The sequence below is a fragment of the Myiozetetes cayanensis genome, unplaced genomic scaffold (assembly GCF_022539395.1).
Source record: "Myiozetetes cayanensis isolate MyiCay16 unplaced genomic scaffold, myiCay2020 scf9, whole genome shotgun sequence".
Lineage (NCBI taxonomy): Eukaryota > Metazoa > Chordata > Aves > Passeriformes > Tyrannidae > Myiozetetes > Myiozetetes cayanensis.
The window spans coordinates 21,951,269-21,970,123 of NW_026088185.1; the positions used below are offsets into that span (position 1 = coordinate 21,951,269).

Below are 18,855 nucleotides of genomic sequence, written 5' to 3' on the forward strand. Positions count from 1 at the left end.
GTGGATGAGCTGGGCTCTGCGCCCAAATGAACTGGTTTATTCCTGACTGGTGTTTGACACAGTGTTTGTTATCTCTAGACATACATAGCACTAGACGTGGTTAAAGTGACATGTTCCTTGACCGTACAGAGGTGGAGGCTGTCTCACACAAGGGCTGCAGTTGTCTGTGCCAGCTGTGCTGATGCACGGCCTGCTGACCACACGGGCTTCTAATTACTTTGGTGACTGTAGCTGTAAGCACTACTTGTGTCACCTCTGATTTTAGCTATAACGACTTATACGCCTAGCTGGATGATTATCTGTGTTGCCAGGGCCAGTTCTTCTTGGCAGTTAATTTCTCATATATTTAAAAAGTTGTATTAGCAGTACATCTGGAAGCTTTCCTAGGTGTTACTTAATTTTTGTATTTTTTCATTTCAGAATTGACAGTGATTCATTGTGGAGTCAGACATTTACCCCAGCAGCTATTTGAATGCATCAAGGAATGGCATCCTGCATTTGCTCAGCATGCAGCTGCTAAATCTTTGTAGCTGAACTTCAGAACTAAGTTTTTTGATGTAAAAGGAATCGTTCGTTATCATGTACTCTGAAGTCTTCAAAATTTTAATTTTAGAATAAGTCATATGGCTTGAGATTCTGACATCTGAATGATATTCTTAACCACTTAAAACCACTCTTCTCAGAATTCAGAATCTGTCAGAGTTAAAAAGTAGCTGTATGAGTTAAAACAGCAGTTCACACACAAAACAAAGTTTATCTCTTGGTTCAAACCAAGAGTGACATTTCAAATTAGAAGGCAATATGTGAGGAAAATTGATGAGAGCTAAGGAATTGAGTTAGAACAACTCTTCTGCTTGTATGATTCAAATATAAATTACAGCTATTAAAAAGAACAGGAAATTATAAGTAAAAGTCTTTACATAGGGGATTTTTTTAATTGCATGCACAAGGATTTTGGACAAGATCATCATTTGTAAAGAGAAAATAGGATGTTTTCAGCAGTCAGAAAGTATTGGATCTAATAAGTGATAAGTATCTACCAAAACGTCATTGTTTAAAGAATGAGAAAAGACTGACTTGAGTTTGTTTCAGATAAGGTTATAAGGAAAATCTGACCCTAAGGCCAGAGCAGCATTGCTGCATGTGATGTCAGGATTTTACTGACTTATAGGAGACAGGTTTGTGCATGCTGTTTGTTGCCTTACTTGTAAAGCTCATTTACAGCCAGAGGTACCACGTGTGTTTGCTACAGTTGCTTTATTTTGTGTATGAAAAAGCAACATTGGTTTAATTTCTGATTGTTTGACAACCTAGTGGTATTTTGTTACTTTTCATGAGTCAGCACCATTGCTAAAAGAAGCAGTCTGAACTTCCTTTTTTTTTTTTTTCTTTTTTTCTCTTTGTTCTATTCATTAACAAGGGGGAGACACCAAGAGAGAGAAAGAGCAGCAGTGGGGTCAAGGCTGCTGGTGTTTGGCAGTAGTGTCCAGTCAAGTTATTCTTTGAACTGCCATCTTGGTTTGTGGGTCTGCAGTTACCTCCATCGCACTTTGTTCTTCTCAGCCAAACTGTGGGAAAGGTTGGCTTGAAAACAGAGCTGCCAGCAGGACCAGCAAAGTCATCTTTGTTCTTTATTTGGTACTACACCAAAGCTAGTTTATCAGACCAGTAGATCTAACCACCAGTGCTAAAGCTTTTTGACTTCCTTATACCACCCTTTTCCTTTTCACTATCTGTATATCCTCGATCTCTCAGAAAGTGCTGTTTCTACTTCACAACTTTTATCAGAAGTTAAATCTCCGTGTAAAAACACCCTGTTGGTAATGTTGGAAAGATTTCAGCTTTCTGTACTGTTCTTAGTTGACCTGATGCTATGTTGAGGCCATCAGAGGTGAGTGTCAGCAAATCATTCCAAATGGGCAGCTTGACGTCTCCTGGGGAGTTCCATCAAAAGTTACCTGCCTTTGGAAATCTTACTCTCATTTTTATGGATGAATCTTTGGTTTTCATCTTGCCTACCTTTGTAACTTCAAGAATTTCATCCTACTGAAGGAATACCAGTTTCCTTATTTATAAGGAGAAGCAGACTACTATTTATAAAAGTAGGCTCATGTGCTGGATTTTGCTATGCTGATTTTAGCAAACTCCTTGCTGTGTTTTATCAAGTCCCCAGATTTGTTATGTTCACAGTACTGTAGTGAGTTGCCTTAATGTAAGACCACAACTCCTCATCTGTGCACCCTTAATCCCTTGTTCTTAGGAAAATATTTGCATTTTTAATAACTTTGCATCAAGATAATTAGATTTACTAGTTATTTAGATTCTCTTACTACTGCTATTTTTAATTTAAATGTTTTTTTGCTTCTATTTGTTACGGCTTAAAATTCAAGAGTTTACCCAAAGATTGTCTTAAATTGGTGTTCAGCAACTCTGTGCTTTAAACAGAACTAAAGTCAAGCTCTCTGAGCCATGGATGTAGATGTGCTGCCCAAACTGGCTTTCATTAAACAATAGAATGGTTTTGCTAGAAATAGCCTGAATCTGTTGAGACTGATGCTGAGCAAATGCTAACAAACCTGTTTAATCCAAACTGAATGGGATTAAATAGTATTTGTACTACACTAAGAATTGTGTTCTGGAGTATCCTAGTCCCAGTTTCTTGAAATGATGCTGGAAAAATGATCTCTCCATTAAGCCTTCTGGTAATGAAACAAATGTCTGGTGTATTAATGTAACATCTGAAACTCTCCTTAAAGAAATAAAGTAATGCTCCTTTTTAATTGTTGTGCATAAAAACTGTCTACCTGGAGAGAGCAAAAGGTGTTAGAGGACATAATCACTCTGTATGTTGAGATGCAAAAGATGTACTGGTGGGAAATGTGAGAGGAAAATGCTTCCCTCTAAATTCTAGGAAGTTAAACAAAGCTACAATTGCGGATTAGGATTTTGGAGATATCTAGAGACAAAAATTATTACTTTCTTGTCTTTTCCAGGAGAAAATTGTCCAAATGTCAACATTTTCCTACTAGTCTTCATAGCACATGGTTTCAAGATAAAGGCTTGTGGAAGAAAAAAATAAAAAGTGTGTGATACTATCTTATTACTCACTGTTCAAATAGCCTATAGGTTAATTCAAGATTTTAATAGATGGGCTGCACAGATCTAAAATAATATAGATAAAACTGCTTTATATGTGTATACTTGCACAAACACACTTTCAAGGGCAAAGGGGCGAGATGATAACAAATGAGAGAAACTATGAATATTTCTTGCTGCTTGTCAAGCTACACTCTCTGCTGCTAGTATTTCCTGATCAACTGGAGGGTGTCTAGAGTTGTCTGTACCATCTTAGCAGCATTTTCTGTAGTAATGGCAGCCACAGGATAAGTGGTGTTCGATATCTGTTTGAACCATTCATTGGCTGAATGAGCTTGTTTCCTTTTTGCCCAGGACTTAAACACAGCTACTTTTGTCACACTAAACTGATTGTAATTTGTGCTGTGATGCCTGTGCATGGGTAAGTCTCTGTGTGCTACATTGGGAGAAAGTTGTGAAAATTGTTCTGGGCACGACAGACCACTCCTTTTTTCCTGAAGAGCATAGGGTATCCTGTGTGTGACTGCCTATTACATCATACATCTGCAGAAGATGGACCTTTAATGTCAGCTATTCTGAATATGCTGTAGTAAACATTTGGCCAAAACTATTGGATATTGTGGGCTTTAAGTATGGCTGTCTAATGGTACAAGATCATCTGTGAAAAATGTCAAAAGTAGCATGGTGTCCACTGGCCCCAGACATTTAGAAATAGTTGTCCTTGGTGCTAGTGTCAGGTCTGCCTTCACACAGCTTTTTCTCAGCTCTTGCTTTAAATCACTTTTGCGGGGTATAAGGCAAACTTAAAGCATTGCTGTATTCATCACCTTCCTGTCTGTCCTCAATGCATGTAATTGCACTGAGGCAGTTGAATTAATGAAAATCATTGGTAAGTCCTACAGCTGTGTCACACCCTCACTGCGAGTGGTGTAGCCAGGCGCCAGTACCAAGGTTGGCGCATGGGGTTTGCTACACTCCGCTCCTGAATGGGAAAAGATGCAGGAGGCAAACATCTTAAAAGCGATGTGGTTCAACTCCACTTCTTTTCTAATGAGATTTCAGCTTCTAGGTTTTATTCTAGGAAGCCATGTAGAGTCTTGAGAGTAATTTAGGAGACTTTGGGAATGTCATTTGCAGTCTTATGCATGCTACCCGCAGTCTCGTTAAAATCCAAAAGAAGTTGGTATGCGTGTCGCAGCATGCAAACCTAGCTGAGTTTGCTCCCTTGTACTCTGTAGAAAAGACCAATGTTGAAAAGTTTTGCCAACATTATACACTTTTGTCTCCTGGTCTGTCAATTCTGTGCAATGTTGAACTGTATAAAATTTTTGGACAGATGTTTCAGCTTGTGTAAATGAATGCAGAACCACTGAGTGAGAGTGGAAGTAGGCTGATATGTGCAAGTGCAGAAAACTGACACCTCCTTGCATAAGGAGACTGATGGTTTTAAAACTTTATACTGGTCTTGCTCTTGTTCTAAAACTGGCTGTATTGCTAATTTAATAATACTTAGCTGCTTCTGTTCAGTTTGGTGTTTCTGCCTTGGAGGAGAATCACATTTATGGATGTATGGTCACCCTGCCATAGAGAAATACAAGATCAATATCAGACCATATATATGTGTGTGTATAGATATATATAACAATCTGTGTTTGTGTGTATATAATGTATACACACACCACTTGCAGCAACATTGTCTGCACCGTGGATTCCTCAAATGTCAAAATACTTTGACAAATTTAACACGAACTCTTAGTTGAAATTTAGTTGATAGTCACTTCAACCTTTGCATAAATAATCATTAAAGTATCTTGTGCTTCCCTATTTTGTGACTGTAGTGTGTAGAAGGCAGTGGGGTATGAAATCATGAAGTTGTATTTAACACTTTAGTGTTTCTTGAATTAGGTATGTGCTTTCCTAGTTCTAACTTGAGACTTGCTTTAACCCTTTCAATGACCTCTTTCAATTTGTTGATTATAAGAGTTGTATCTTCTGCATTTTATCCTATTGCAGAATATTAAAACCTTCTTTTTCAAGGTCACTTTCTGAAATGAGTAGCAAAAAGATGAATGGAATTTTCAGCTCAGCACAGACCATGCTGACCTCACTTCTATGGCAAATAATATGAAGGACTATGGAAATAATTACAGTGGATTGACTAGGAAGGACAGTGATGCTCGGAGTATGCTTTTCTGTTGTTCGGCTCATGGAGGAGTCATTAATTCCCATGGAAAGTGATGTAAGATGGAACTGTTCTCGCTGAAATTGATTCAACTGCAACTTGACATAGGCACGTAACAAGCTGTTGAACAACAGATTTGGACCTTCTTGATATTAGAATTACAGTTACCTTTGTGGTGCACTTGGGCAGTATATCCACAGTGTCTTCTTGTTTTGCTCTACCTTAGTTAGACCTGGAGACACAGAAATCAATTAGACACTTAGAAAAGGTAAAACATTTGCAAACTGAGTAGTAGGGATAAAATATTTAAACTGATCTGTCCTGTGAAGCATAAATTGTACAGATCAAAGAAACCTGTCCGTAGGGTCATCTAGCTTCAGTCTTGATGATGAAGTCTTACAAAACTGGCTTTTTTTACACTTTTTTTTTTCTGACATACCACCTTTCCTCAGACTGGAGATGCTGGCTGTGGTGAAGAGGGTGTGGTCTGTCAGAGGGAGAATAAGATTGAGGAATGTAGAAGAAAGGGCCAGAGCCAGCTGCCTGAACTGTTCTATCAGTGTTATCAAAGAATAAAGCAGAAATAGACTGGGCTACCTATTAATACTGGCATAACAGAAAAACAGCCTTGCCAGAAAGAATGTATATTCTCTTCTTTAAAATAGAAAGAGGGATTCACAGTAACAATGCTGCTGCTACACTGGGTGCAGTATGCTGCCCATAAGGAATCAGCAATCATAGACAAAGGGATTTTGATAGGAATTGACTCCCTCATGCATGGTCGGGCACAAGTTCTTCAATTTATTTAACTTGAATAAACATAAAATGACATAGCGGATCCCATGTCAGCCAAAAGAGCCATCTGTGGTCTAACCCTGTGACAAACAGTATAGCAGTAATTCCAATGCCACCAACAGTGTGGAGTTTGCCAGAAAAGCAGATGCTTCTTTTGACATGCATCTTCAATGTGGTGCTGTTTCTATCCTATAATTGCTGTCTATGGAGCGAGGGTGGATAGGAATAGCCAGATGAGCGGAATGATGACATTGTAGTTTTTGGGGAAAAAGCCAAGAGTTTGGAAAATAATAAAAAAGAAATTAAAAAAAAAAACAACAAAAAAACAACTGAAATAAAAACCTGCAGAATTTGCCTGTGTGCATCATGAAGCCTATGACACTTTTTAGTAAGAGACAGTACTTGCAAGGATATATCAGAAATCTAAGGTCCAATGCAATATGAAAGAAGAGTAAATAATACTCCAGAAACTTCTGTGTGGAGTTTTTAACTTTTCAAAGGAAAGATTTCCTTCTCTATTATTTTAGAAAACTAAAGATTAGCCAAGCATACTTTTTTTTTTTTTTTCTGTACTACCAGTCTTTTTAATACAGATATTCAAGCATTTCTCTGAATAAGCCAAGGTAAGTATCTGTACTGTGCTAGTTTTTAACTTAGACTCATCAGCAGCAACTTTATGAGACATAGAGACTTAACTGGACTAACCACCAAAATACAGTAATGGATGACATCCTTAATAGTTAGGAGATGGCATATTTACTACTTTATGAAATTAAAAATGTAACTACCTACACCCATAAGAAATATGCATTTTAACATCACAAATAGAAGTTTTTGAAAGCAGCAGTGTTCATTCACATTGAATATTGTCTGTGGCACCGATTGTTGACACTGGAGGTAAAGGTTCACAACAGGTAGTGTCAAAAAAGTTGAACAAATGACAGTAGATCTGGAGATCAGCATTCTTCTCATTAAAAATCTGTCCTCTGAACAGAAGTAACTGCCTTGTGTGAGGCAGGAACATCTTGCTGCCAGAACTTAGTCTTGTGGGATTTACTTAGAGAAATGGTTACCTATTTTCCTACAAGGGACCCAAAAAATATGCAGGATAAAGCCATGTCTCTCATTTTCCATACATTTAAGTCCCACTTCTTCCCATTCTTCCCATATAAATGCAGTAAGAGGATAATGAGTATTATCTTTTTCAGATCTCAACTCTTGTTTCCAGGTTCCATAAGTAAGAAAAAAGAGAAGTGCCATTTTTCCTTTACTTTTTTTTTTATTTATTTATTATGGGAGATGTCTGATTGTTTTTAGTTTTATTTTCTAAAGAAAAAAATTGTAGGAACTTTGTTATCCTAATCAGAGCAGTATCTTTTACTTTGAGATATTAGTACACCTTCTGGTCTTCAGTCGGGTTTAGGGTAACTTCACTTCTTAAGAGGGGGTTAAAAACACAAAGATTCAGAAGCACAGTGAATTTAAGGACAGAAGAGGAGGAGTAAGCAATAGGATCGATAATGCCTTTCAGTGTGCCTTTTGCTCTTCTTCCTTCCCTCCCCTGACAGGGCACACTGAGAAGCTAATGAGTTTATTAGCTTGCGCTCTACTCCAGTCCACACTTCTGCTACAGAGCACCTTAGAAATGGTCTGGGAATATTTTCTTTTTTTGCTGATGGAAATATCATGTGGGATGATGTCAGAAGTCTCAGTCAAGATCTCTAGATATTTACTGCTTCTGCCTTATTCACTAAGCTGTTTGCACTGGCAGGGAAAAAAAAGTTAGACTTTTTTATATGATCTGTTTATGACAGATCTATTCTGTCTGCTTTTTTTTGGTAATTTTTTCTCTGTTTCTAGATTCTTGTAAGATGATTGTTCAATAATTTGTTGCAGAATATTTCTGGGTATTGAAGTTGGGCTGATTGCTGTGAAATTCCCTGAGTCTTCCTCTTCCCCTTTAAAAAAAAATATAAAGTAAAAGACATTTGATGGCTGACAGAGAAGAGAAACTATTTATGGGAATTCTGTATGTGCCAGCTGCAGTTTGGCTGGACAGTTTTTTAACATACTGGGAATTTGACAACTTCCATGAAGTAATATAATTTCCTGAATAATCTTTGATTTTTCATGTGTTTTGGGCTGACATCTGCAGAGGTTTTAAATGGAGGTGGTGAGTAGGAGTTTCCTGTTTAATAAATGCTAAAGCAGAATCCTGTATACAGTGAGAAGGGACCACTATGAACCTCTTAATGCTGTGAGCACTAAAATAGTCATCTGTCTGGAAATGTAAATGCTACAGTTCTCCACTTTTCCCCTTAAGCCTCAAGACTTCCTCCCCTCCTGTCTTCAAGACTCTAAGAAAACCGTCCACTGGCATTTCATGGAGTCTGTTGGAAATATGGTCTATGCCACTGTGTAGGACCTTCCTGATAGTGTATGACCCAGTGTGGCCCATCTCCCATCACACAACCTGGGACATGAAAAGCTTATGGAATAATTTTTGACTTAGATTCTCTAAGTGCTGTCTTCTGAGCTGCCATTGAAGTGCTTATGAGCTGTGTGTGATTTGCCAGCTCTAATGTGACCATCTGTGGTCTAGGCTTAACTATTGCATGACACAGGAGTTTCTGTGTTAACTGCTGTTTCAGGTGAAGCATTTTTCCTACCATCAATCTCTTGAATGTTTCCTATTGTGGAAAACATTGTAAGATTTTATACCTTGCTATTAACATATATCAACAGATGAGTAATGCAAGGGAGGAATTTTGTTATTATTTGTATTCAGTGTCATGTGTTGGACTTGCTACGTTTCAGGGGCTGGCGTAAGCCATTAGTATACAAGTTAAGACTCTGAAAATGGATGTGTTTTATTTGTAATTTGAATCCTCAGGCTGGAACAAAAGCTTCGACGTAGTCTAAATATTCAGTACCCTTTGCTTTCTGGATCCTGAGCAAAAGCCTTGGCTGGTTTCACTGAAGGAAATAGGCCTGTGTATTTACTAGAGTCAAGAAGGAAGTTGGCAGTGAACTCATTTGTGTCTATTGCTCCATGAAGGGCTAACCACAAAAACATGAACATGGTTTTTTGTCTGTCTGGTAGATCTTAGTACCATGTTGTCTTTCTTCAGGTATTTCAGCATCTTTACTTTCTTTTTAGATTCTTTTAATGCGAGCTAGCTGTTGTATTGCTGCAGCTTGCTCAAATTTCAGAAACTAAAACTCAAATATTTTGCTTTAGGTGTGTCTATAATTTAGTCATGGCTAGGGCATGGGACCAATGTATTGTTTCAGGGGATTGTCCAGGAAATCCAGGTATAAAACTGAGAGGGAAGAGGGATGCTGCAGTTCACCATGAGCAGCTAGAAGGGAAAAGGATTCATAACTTATGCAAAGTAACAGGACATAGCCTAGTTCAGCACTCCCCTTGCTCTCCTTTGTGATACCTTTTGTGCTGTGATGTGCCTGGTTTTGTGTATCCAGCACCTTTTATTTGTCTTTGGATTAGGGAAATCAGTCGCGCACTTAAAAATCCCTGACATGGGATAAAGTCAATGGAGTAGGTGAATTCCTGGAACTTTTACTCTAGAAGAGCTATCTGAACCAGAAGGAACTTCTTATATTTGTTGCTTGCTCTGCTGTTACCACCTCTTCTGCCATCTCCAGGTTAGAAAGGTTTTTTATTTTAGTAGTAATAATGAAAAAAACTCCACACCCTATTCTTAGAGAAAAAATCTGTTCAGATTTTGTTTGGGTTTTGTCATATACTTCAATGTGGCCAGGATTATGCTCACTTCATAAAAAGGAAATAGATTTTGAGATTTGTTTTATTGTTAACAGAAGATTTCTGTTGCATTAAGCTTTAATACGTGTAATTTAAATAACATTCGTTCTGTTTCCTTTAAAATTATGAAAACATGATATTTTATAGCAAGCTGGAAGGGTTTACTTCTGTACTTTTTGTTGTTAGTAATTGTTGCTTTCTGGTGAGAACCAGTTTAGTCCTGCTACTTCACTGTAGGATCTGAGGAAAGGAAGCAAAATAGCTCAGTGGGGAGAGAGCTTGGGTTATAGTCAGAATAGGCTAGAGGGGAAATTGTTAGGAGCATCTGAGCCATGACTAAGGGTTTATGGTAGACTTTGTCTTGTTTCATTACTGATAGAGCCACTCCTCATGAAGGTCTTTTAAAAAGGAAGCTGAGAGAAGCATCTACTCATTTGTGCATTTCTGTATTTCAAGGAAGGGCTTCTTAAATGGCTCAGAGAAAAGGCATCGACTGCTTTCTTGGATTTTGTCAGAAACGTTTCTCATCCTTAATGGCAAGTTGGTTCAAATTAGTTGAAACACAATGGGTTTGTGAAGAAAGAGAATGTTAACTAAAAAAAAAAAAGAGTGACAATAACTTCTTTTAAATTTTATTTTCATAGAATCATGGTGATATCCACCTACAGGTTTTGTTTTCTTTTGTTTCCTTTTAGTATGGAGAAGACTGTATTTAGAAAAATAGTTTTCATTGGACTTGGCTGTAACATATGGGCAAGAAAAAGAGCATAACCCTCTATTTTTATCTCACAAAGTTCCTCTTAAAATTTATATTTTAAGGAATAGAATGCAAAGTGAGGGGGCATCCCCATTCAGTGTGATTTATTTTTTGAGTACTTAATTTTCCACCTATTTATTGCAGCCCATCATTGTTGTCATTCCAGCTATAGTATTTTGGGCCTAGTTCTTTCATGCCAAGGTATGGAATGTTTAGAAAACTTTTTTTTTGAGAAATACAGGGCTGGATCTCTGGGTGTTTCTGGGCTGTCTGTGATGCTTTGTGACAGGAAGTGTCTGTGCAATACCAGCCTTCACCCACAGGGTCCTGAATTTTCCCAGAACCTAATTGCTTCTGCTCATTGTGGCTGGAGCACTAAACACCCATCATCACCATCTAAAGGAAGACGGAATAGGCTTGGATCCTGGGTATGCAAATAGCTCTGTATGATCACAAAAGACGATATCCATAATTTCAGTCTTGTGCAGTAAACCAGCCCTTGCTGGACCTATTGATTCTTGCTGTGTCACTGGGAGATCATATTCTTTACCCATACAAAGAGAGGTTAAAGTTGGTATTTTAAAGGAGAAAAAGGGGGCAAAAACTCCTCAGGATTTTTCCTGCCTGAGATTTTCAACAGGAGTCTAGACCTCCTGAGATACTCTTTATACTGGTATCATCCTGAAAATGCTTAGAAAGCATCTGACTTGCTGAATCTTAGTGTGATAAGTGCTGACAGACTGAAGAACAACAGTTGGAGAACCTACCCTAAGGCAGGAGATGTGAATACAGCAGCAGCAACTATTTCGGTTTCTACTGGTTGACTCACGTCCACTGAGAATTGGACTTGGAGGGACCTCCAGAAATTCAGATTTGCTTGCCATTACATTTCAGGAAAACCATGAAATAGAATAGTGCAAGGCACTCAAAATGGTATCTCTGCCGCAGCCATCGGTTTGCTGGCTTAGATTAGGTCATCAAGGTTTAATGTCTCCTTACCTAAAGAAAGGTGATAGAGCAATTGTATTCATCAGTGAAGAGCCATTTCTGTTAAACACTTGGAGTTCTTCTTTCTGCTAGGGAAATGATGTAATTCCAAACAATTTTCTGTTTCCTGAGCTGTGCACAAAATATGTCAGTGTCTTGCTCATGAGGTATGGCATCTTCTGTTCTCGTTAGCCCTTGCTTTCATTGTGCATGTAAAGCTCTGTTTTAGGTAATTATTAAATAAATGAAACAAACAGCTCCCAATTTAATTTAAAAAAAAAAAAATCTAGATTCATGTAATTTAATACTTTTTATCACTGTTGCACACATCCACACAAAATGTATGGTAATTTTTATGTCACTACCAGTTACTGAAGGTTCTGTTTCAAAATGCTACTTAGGGAAATCAGGGAGGTTAGGCTAAGCCAGGCAGGGTAAGCAGGTTCTTGTAGCTTAGTCACCTGAACAATGCTAAGAAAACCCTAGTGACAAGATTGTAATATTATGAGATTATGGCTAAATCTGATAGTTAATGTATGGTGCAATTTATGGTTTGAATTTAGAGTAGATTTGCAAGAACTAACTCTGTTGTTAAAAGTCACGGTACTTTTCCCATCAGGAATTTTAGCTGAGTGAAGAAACTCATAATTAAATGCCAGCATGTTGTATAACTTCATATACATACTCTTCATATACAGTCTCTAACACAAAGTTAGAGACTTAAATGGATTGCTACTATAGTGATCATGCTCTGTTTTTGGACAGTTGTTATCCAAGCTATTTTCTGCTTATTGAAATTTCCTCACTTTGGTCTGAAGGCAGCAATGGTCAGTATCTCTCAATCCCCAGGTCAAAGGAATTTCTTGGGGTTATTCCATTTTGGTTTGGTGTCTTTTTTTTCCTGTTGACAGCAAAGAGATTCTTCTCCTCTTTGGCAGACAAAATTCTGCTCTGACTCATTTCCAGTCCTTAAGCGTAGAGTGGTTTATAAGAAAGACAGGAATGGTTCGTATGAGTATATTTCAGTACTGGCAATTAGTCTCATTTGAGTTTTATATTGAAAAGAAAACTCAGACAAACAATTATTCTAAGACACTTCGTGGGGACTGTTCAGCCAGTGGGCTTTTCGTTTTTCTAACAAGTACCTGTGGTTTTCCCACTGCTGCAGGGGCGCTGTGGAGAGGGCTGGAGGGAAAGTTCCTCAGAGATCAGGCAAGGGTGTTGGAAGCTCTTCACAGCTGGCTCCAGAGTGGGATGGGGTGATCATACAGCAGAGAGCAGATGGGATGATTATTCTGTCACTGGTCTTTTTTGCTTAGATGTTTGTTGAAGGTGACAGGAAGGAAACTGCTGTGTAGAAAGAAGAATCTCTTAATTACTTTTGGGAGTGAAAACGAAGGAGGAAATGGCAAACCAGTGTGACAATAGTATTTCTTGTGAACAGGAATTTTGTCCCAGGAAATAATGGTCTTTTGCTTAGATTTATTTATCCTATCCTTGTGTTCAGTGTTTTAATTTAAGATGCAATGATTAAAAAGAAAAATTAATGAATGTGTTTTTGTGTATGTTACAATATTGCAAATTGTTGTGAGGTCCATATGACAAAAACTTAAGAACAGTTTTTGATGTGGATTTGCACCAGAGACTACAGTTTGTAAAACAAAACTTTTCAAATTTGATTTCAGGTTTTAGGCAAAGCTTTCAGTTAATGTTTGTGAAAGCTGTTTCTAAACAAACAGCCCCAAACTTTGGCCAGATCCACTGCAGAACGTCTTGCCAGTGAGCACTGTATCAGCCAGGGGTGTGGAAAAAAGTCATACATCCTCACTGACATCAATATGTTGGCAAAAGCCCAGGTCTGGATGCAGCTGTGCCGGCAGAAGAGAGCTTTTATCAGCTAAGCTGGTGTTGTTTGGAGAGGTGATGCAACTACGCCAGCAGAAAAACTCTTCTCTTGGCGTGCGCTGTCAGCGTAGGAGGCTCCGCTGCGACTGCGCTGCCAACCAGCCCTTTGCAGCAATAGCAACTGGAAAAATAAACCCCTTTGAACAACAGAGGGACCTCTATAATTTAATTTTTACTAGTAGTCGTCGATGAAGAACAGAGCGGAAAGAATGATTCAGATTTTAAAATTAAGTTTTAATGTAAAAAACATGTTTAAGTTGTATGGCTTTAAGCTGTCACTGGTCCTTTAATGGCTGGCTGGCTGTCATTGGGTTGCAGGTTTTTAGAGTTGCAGTATGCCCAGCATCTGTGTTTTGTAAAGCCTTTAAGGCTTGTAAAGGTATGAGTGTCTGTGGAAGCAGTGAAAAACCTTCTGTCTGTAAACTTAGGAAGACAACTGTAGTCCCATTTACATTCTCATCATGTTTGGATGTGACCACTAGCACTAGAACGTCTTCATGTTTAAATAAAAGCTTAAACTTCTCAGAACAGAGTGTTTATGTATTACAGGCAGACAGAGTTAGGATTCCTGCTCTCTCTACACACAGACACACATTTTCCTCTCCTGCCTTTGGCCAGCTGGTGACAAGATTTTACAAAACTCCAGTTCTTCATAACATAGAAAAACAAAGATTTTAAGAGAAAAACATGGTAAGAAGTAAAACCAAAACCAAACCAAAGCTACTAAAAAACTTAACTGAAGCTCTTAGCCTTCAGTTGTAATTACGAGTTTAGATGAAGATGGGTACATGTATGTTGAGTTTTCTGCCAGCTGTACATGTGTGCACGAGGCAAGTGTGCATTTCGAAACCGTGAACAGAGTAGTTTTGCATTTGATCACTGTTTGCATTTTGAGAACTCCACTGAAGGCTTTTGAAGAGAATATCGTGCCAGACTAAGTTTGTTCTGTTTGTTGTGAAAAATGTTTTGAAACTAGTTGCTCTGTCATTCTGCATTGCTTGTAACCCTAAAAATAATTGCCTGGCGTTACTGGAAGCAGAGCAGTCTGACTTGTGCTGCTATAGTTAAAATCCGTCAATGTTTCCATTGCAGTCTTGGAAGAGAGCATTTAATCTATTCCCCTGGAAGAAATTCTAGATCAGTGTTTCAATTCCAAATATAAATATTTTGGAAGAGATTTGATGTTTCTAAAAATCGTTATTAAAACCAAGCAAAACACAGAAATCTCTAACCTTATGGCAATGAAATATTGATATTCAGTTTTGAAATATTACATGATCAGGAGTGTATTTAATTATTTTTGGTAATTCAGTTCAATTAAATTAGGCAACAACAATGTTACTACTTATTAATGTTGATTTTATAGCAAGTTTTGCAGTTGGCTGTTCCAGGCCATTATAGCTGCATAATAAACTTTGTAATATGCCAAACTGGCAGATTTTGAAACCTTCGTAGGGAAACACAAAAAAGAAACACAAAATTATCATAAAATATCTGATAAAAGGCATGCCTTTGTACTGTTTTCCCCTCACAATTTCATTCCAGTTTCCTGAGGTTATGTCCAAAACAAGTTTCACTTTTCTTGTGTATTAAGAGTTTAGTTTCATGGGTGCTTTAAACAGAGGTGAACTCTAATGCTTTCCTCTCTCTCTTTACATTCCTACTCCCTGCCTTGTGATAGCACAAAGCCACATGTGGTGTACCAGATCAGGGAAGATAATTTTTTGGTTCAGTCTGAGGCTGTACAACTGTTTGTACTAATCCAAAGAAAAGGGTGGCACCAGGGCGGGAACAAGTGAGCCTGCACTGACATCTCACTATATATTACGCTTTGAATTTTTCCCCCGTACCATGCCTTTCCTCTGCAGTTCACAGGGCGGTTCTTTCTGTGAGCTTCTTGAGCCATGGAAGCTCAGGCTTTTGCAGGAAAGGGGCCACATGCAGCCAGCTCAGCAGTGAAAACCATGTAGTTACAAGGCGTTTACCAGCAGCGGTAGTTCTCTAGAGTTTTGTTAAAAGTATTCCTCCCTTACAACACCGCAGACCTGTTCATAGTACTTTCTGTACAACATCTTGCTATACTGTTGTTAGTGCAAATGGTTGCTCTACTGCAGATTTTCTCTAGGATGCTTTTACATTCCGTTAGGGTCTGATTTTAAGAGCAATAGCATTAGATACCTTGAGGACTGGGTAGAAATACTTATGTGCTTTACTCATTTTGAAACTTGAATTTTTTTTTAGCATTATATAGAATCTTTTTCTTGACTGTCTTGAAGTAACCCACAAATATGGAGAATTGGTGGCAGTATGAAAGTTCTGCCAAGGCACTCAATTAATTTAAAGTCTCGTCCTTAAGCTATCTGTGCATAAGGACTCTATCTTAAAAAAAAAAAATAACAGTATTGTATGAAATACTAAAAACTAGAAGGCATAGAAAAGAGGCTTCTAATTATTTTTATATTTTTGAGTAGATTAAGGAAAGAGCATGGTCCTTGTGTCTGCTACAATTTGACATGCGAAACAGTCACAGTGATATAAACTTTATACCTACTGGAACTGTGAGGAACAATATCTCCTATTTCATTTTCATATCAGATGACATAGTGAAGAGTGATTAAAATCCTATGAGTAATATTCAGTGGAGGTTATATATAATTTGACCCTGTACCATGCATTGAGAATGCATCAAATGGTGGTTGGTTATATTAGAATGTGCCTGTGAATCCTGTCCCAAATGTGGTGCGAAAGCAGTTGTATTTAAAATCCATGAGTAATTACAAACAGATTTAACACATTGCTCCAAATGGTAAACAGGCTACTGTAGGCTGAGCTGATGTGATGTGCATGCTGTGATTGCTATCTATAGTTTACTCTAACATGCTTTTTCCTTTGCAGCAGTCCATTGTACCAGCCCACCCAATGGCTCCTCCTAGTCCCAGCACCACCAGCAGTAATAACAACAGTAGTAGCAGCAGCAACTCAGGATGGGATCAATTAAGTAAAACTAACCTTTACATCAGAGCACTGCCTCCAAACACCACTGACCAGGACCTGGTAAAATTATGCCAACCGTAAGTACTATGTTTAAATGTAAATTATAATGTCATACCTTAAAAGCTTTTACTAGGTATACAAAATGAGTCTTTGGATTATCAGGGAAGAAAAACATATTAATGAACAACTAACCTCATGCTGTGGTATGGTGGCAGGTTTCAACTTCCTTGGCAATCAGAAGGAAAAGATTGTTTGGCACTTTGGAAAAGCAAAGAAAGTGGAAATACAGTGGTGAACTGAAGCAAACCATTGCTTTCACAAAAACTATGATTACTCATATTGCTGCCTGATGTTGTTGAAATGACAGATAAATTAAAATTAATACCTAAACGTGAAACTTGCTTATAAGAACCTGCAGAGAGGTTCTCCTCTATTCACTGCTAAGATAAATCTGTTGATATAAACTCTTCAAGTAATTGTTCTGCATCACTGTAAATTACAGTGTGCATTTGAATGCTTATCCTAGTTTCAGACTAAGTTTTGGCAGTACATTACTGCACAATTATTTTTATGATTTTTTGATCCATGTAAGAATCCTCTCTAATGACTGGAATTCTGGGTGGACTTGACTTAGCATAAGTTTTTCAGGCAGTGTTGTTAACATGAGATTTCTTTGCTTGTGTGAGTTACTGGTTTTATTTTTTAATTTTTACAGCAGCACATGCCTCTTAGTTACTTTCAAATGTGGGTCATACGTCAAGAGACTGTGCAGTTACATTGTTTATACACTGTTTAAAATTGCCTTTCTGAAATGTTATACTGAACTTTTAAAATTCCTAGTACTTCTGAAATTCATAGTGCACTTCCTGAATTATTTTGAAATCAGAAGTAGTTAGCTAAGTTTTCAATACTACATGTAAGAAAACATCAAAATCTATCTTGAATGAGTGGACAGTCATTAAAATTTGTATGTAACGCTACTGTCTGACATTCCTAAAATAATTATACGTTCCATTTAGCTGATAAATAACTAGCAACATACAAGCATACATCCTCAAGAGCACAACACAACTAAGAAAAATTGCTAGGAAAGCCTAGTAAATCTTTGACCCCAGCTTATATGGAGTACCTTTCTTTTTTAATATTGCAAAAAATCTGATACATAATTTGTAGAGAAGAATTCTTATTGTATTTTTTAAAAATAATTTGGACATTCAGGATAGTAGTCACATATAAATCCTCCTCATATTATAATAAAAGCTATTTGCTCTTAGGTCTTTAAAGAAAAAAAATTGTTTTATTTGCTTTTTTTTTTCCAACAGCAGATTAAATCCTTGTGTTTTACAGAGGAGAGAACAGATTATCAATCTGTGAAAAGATTTGCTGATAAATTAAATGTTTTTATAGCTTCCCATGTGACAATGACCTCTTGTAACTTGAATTTTAGTTGCAAATGCATATTTTACAGAAGTGGATTTTTCCTTCCCGTTTTTGTCATTTGAACTGATGAAGTAACCTTGGCCTGTGCACTCATGTTATGTTAGGACAGAACTGGGAGGTTATTTTGTACTGGAACCGCCCAGTAACTACTATTTGTGCAGTGGTTACTATAGCTCCTTAATCTTTGTGAAGACATTTTGGTTTGCACAGTCTCAGATGTCATCAATGTATGAACAACCTAGAAAAATGTACGTTCAATACTTTGCTGTAACTGGTCCTCTTCTTCTTGGATAGCCAAAGATTCTCATTTTGTTATTTCTGTTCAATATGTAATTGTAGTTGTAACAGTGTGAATTGTATAAATAAAGAACAGACGAGAACTACAACCATGAAACTGTTAATTCTGATGTGAACTTACAGTAACTTGGAAGGTTATGGCATTTATTCCTGTGAGATATTTCTCTTCTAAGAATCTTACTTGAGAGGAAAGGAAACCCTGTCTCAAAATTCTCCATTTCTAATGAGGAACTGAGTGAGATGTCCTGAAATTTTAGGGTTGACCAACATAGTCTCTTAGCACTTAACTTGATGTGGCAGTAAGATAGAAATGTCAACACCCTGTTCACAGAAGCTCAGTAATCCACTTCTATAGATCATGGAAAGTTTCAGATGCAAACTGTTCCCTTCCTACAAATCTACCTAAACTTTTAGGACATAGAGGGCAAGATATTCTTAAAAGTGAACCTGCCATGTTCATTGTTTAAGCTGAGACAATACGAAATAAATGAAGAATAAAATCTTGGGCACACTAAAGTCAGTAAAGAAACTGCTGTTTACTCTAAGTCTCTGAAATATTTTCATTAGCTGTTTCCGAATGCCTAATATTTTACTGGGAGGCTTCAGAGTAATTTTAGC

General features: G+C 37.6%; 1 protein-coding gene across 7 annotated transcripts in view; it reads left to right on the forward strand.

Moving 5' to 3' along the window:
* RBMS1 (RNA binding motif single stranded interacting protein 1) overlaps positions 1 to 18,855 on the forward strand; it is a 144,850-nt gene that overhangs the window by 62,795 nt on the left and 63,200 nt on the right. For 5 of the 7 annotated variants that reach the window (XM_050340144.1, XM_050340145.1, XM_050340147.1 and 2 more), the window contains exon 2: positions 16,402 to 16,577. In XM_050340144.1, coding sequence (XP_050196101.1) covers positions 16,402 to 16,577 — 176 coding nt within the window. The remainder of the gene's footprint in view (positions 1 to 16,401; positions 16,578 to 18,855) is intronic. The other 2 variants (XM_050340146.1, XM_050340149.1) reach the window with 1 other exon arrangement.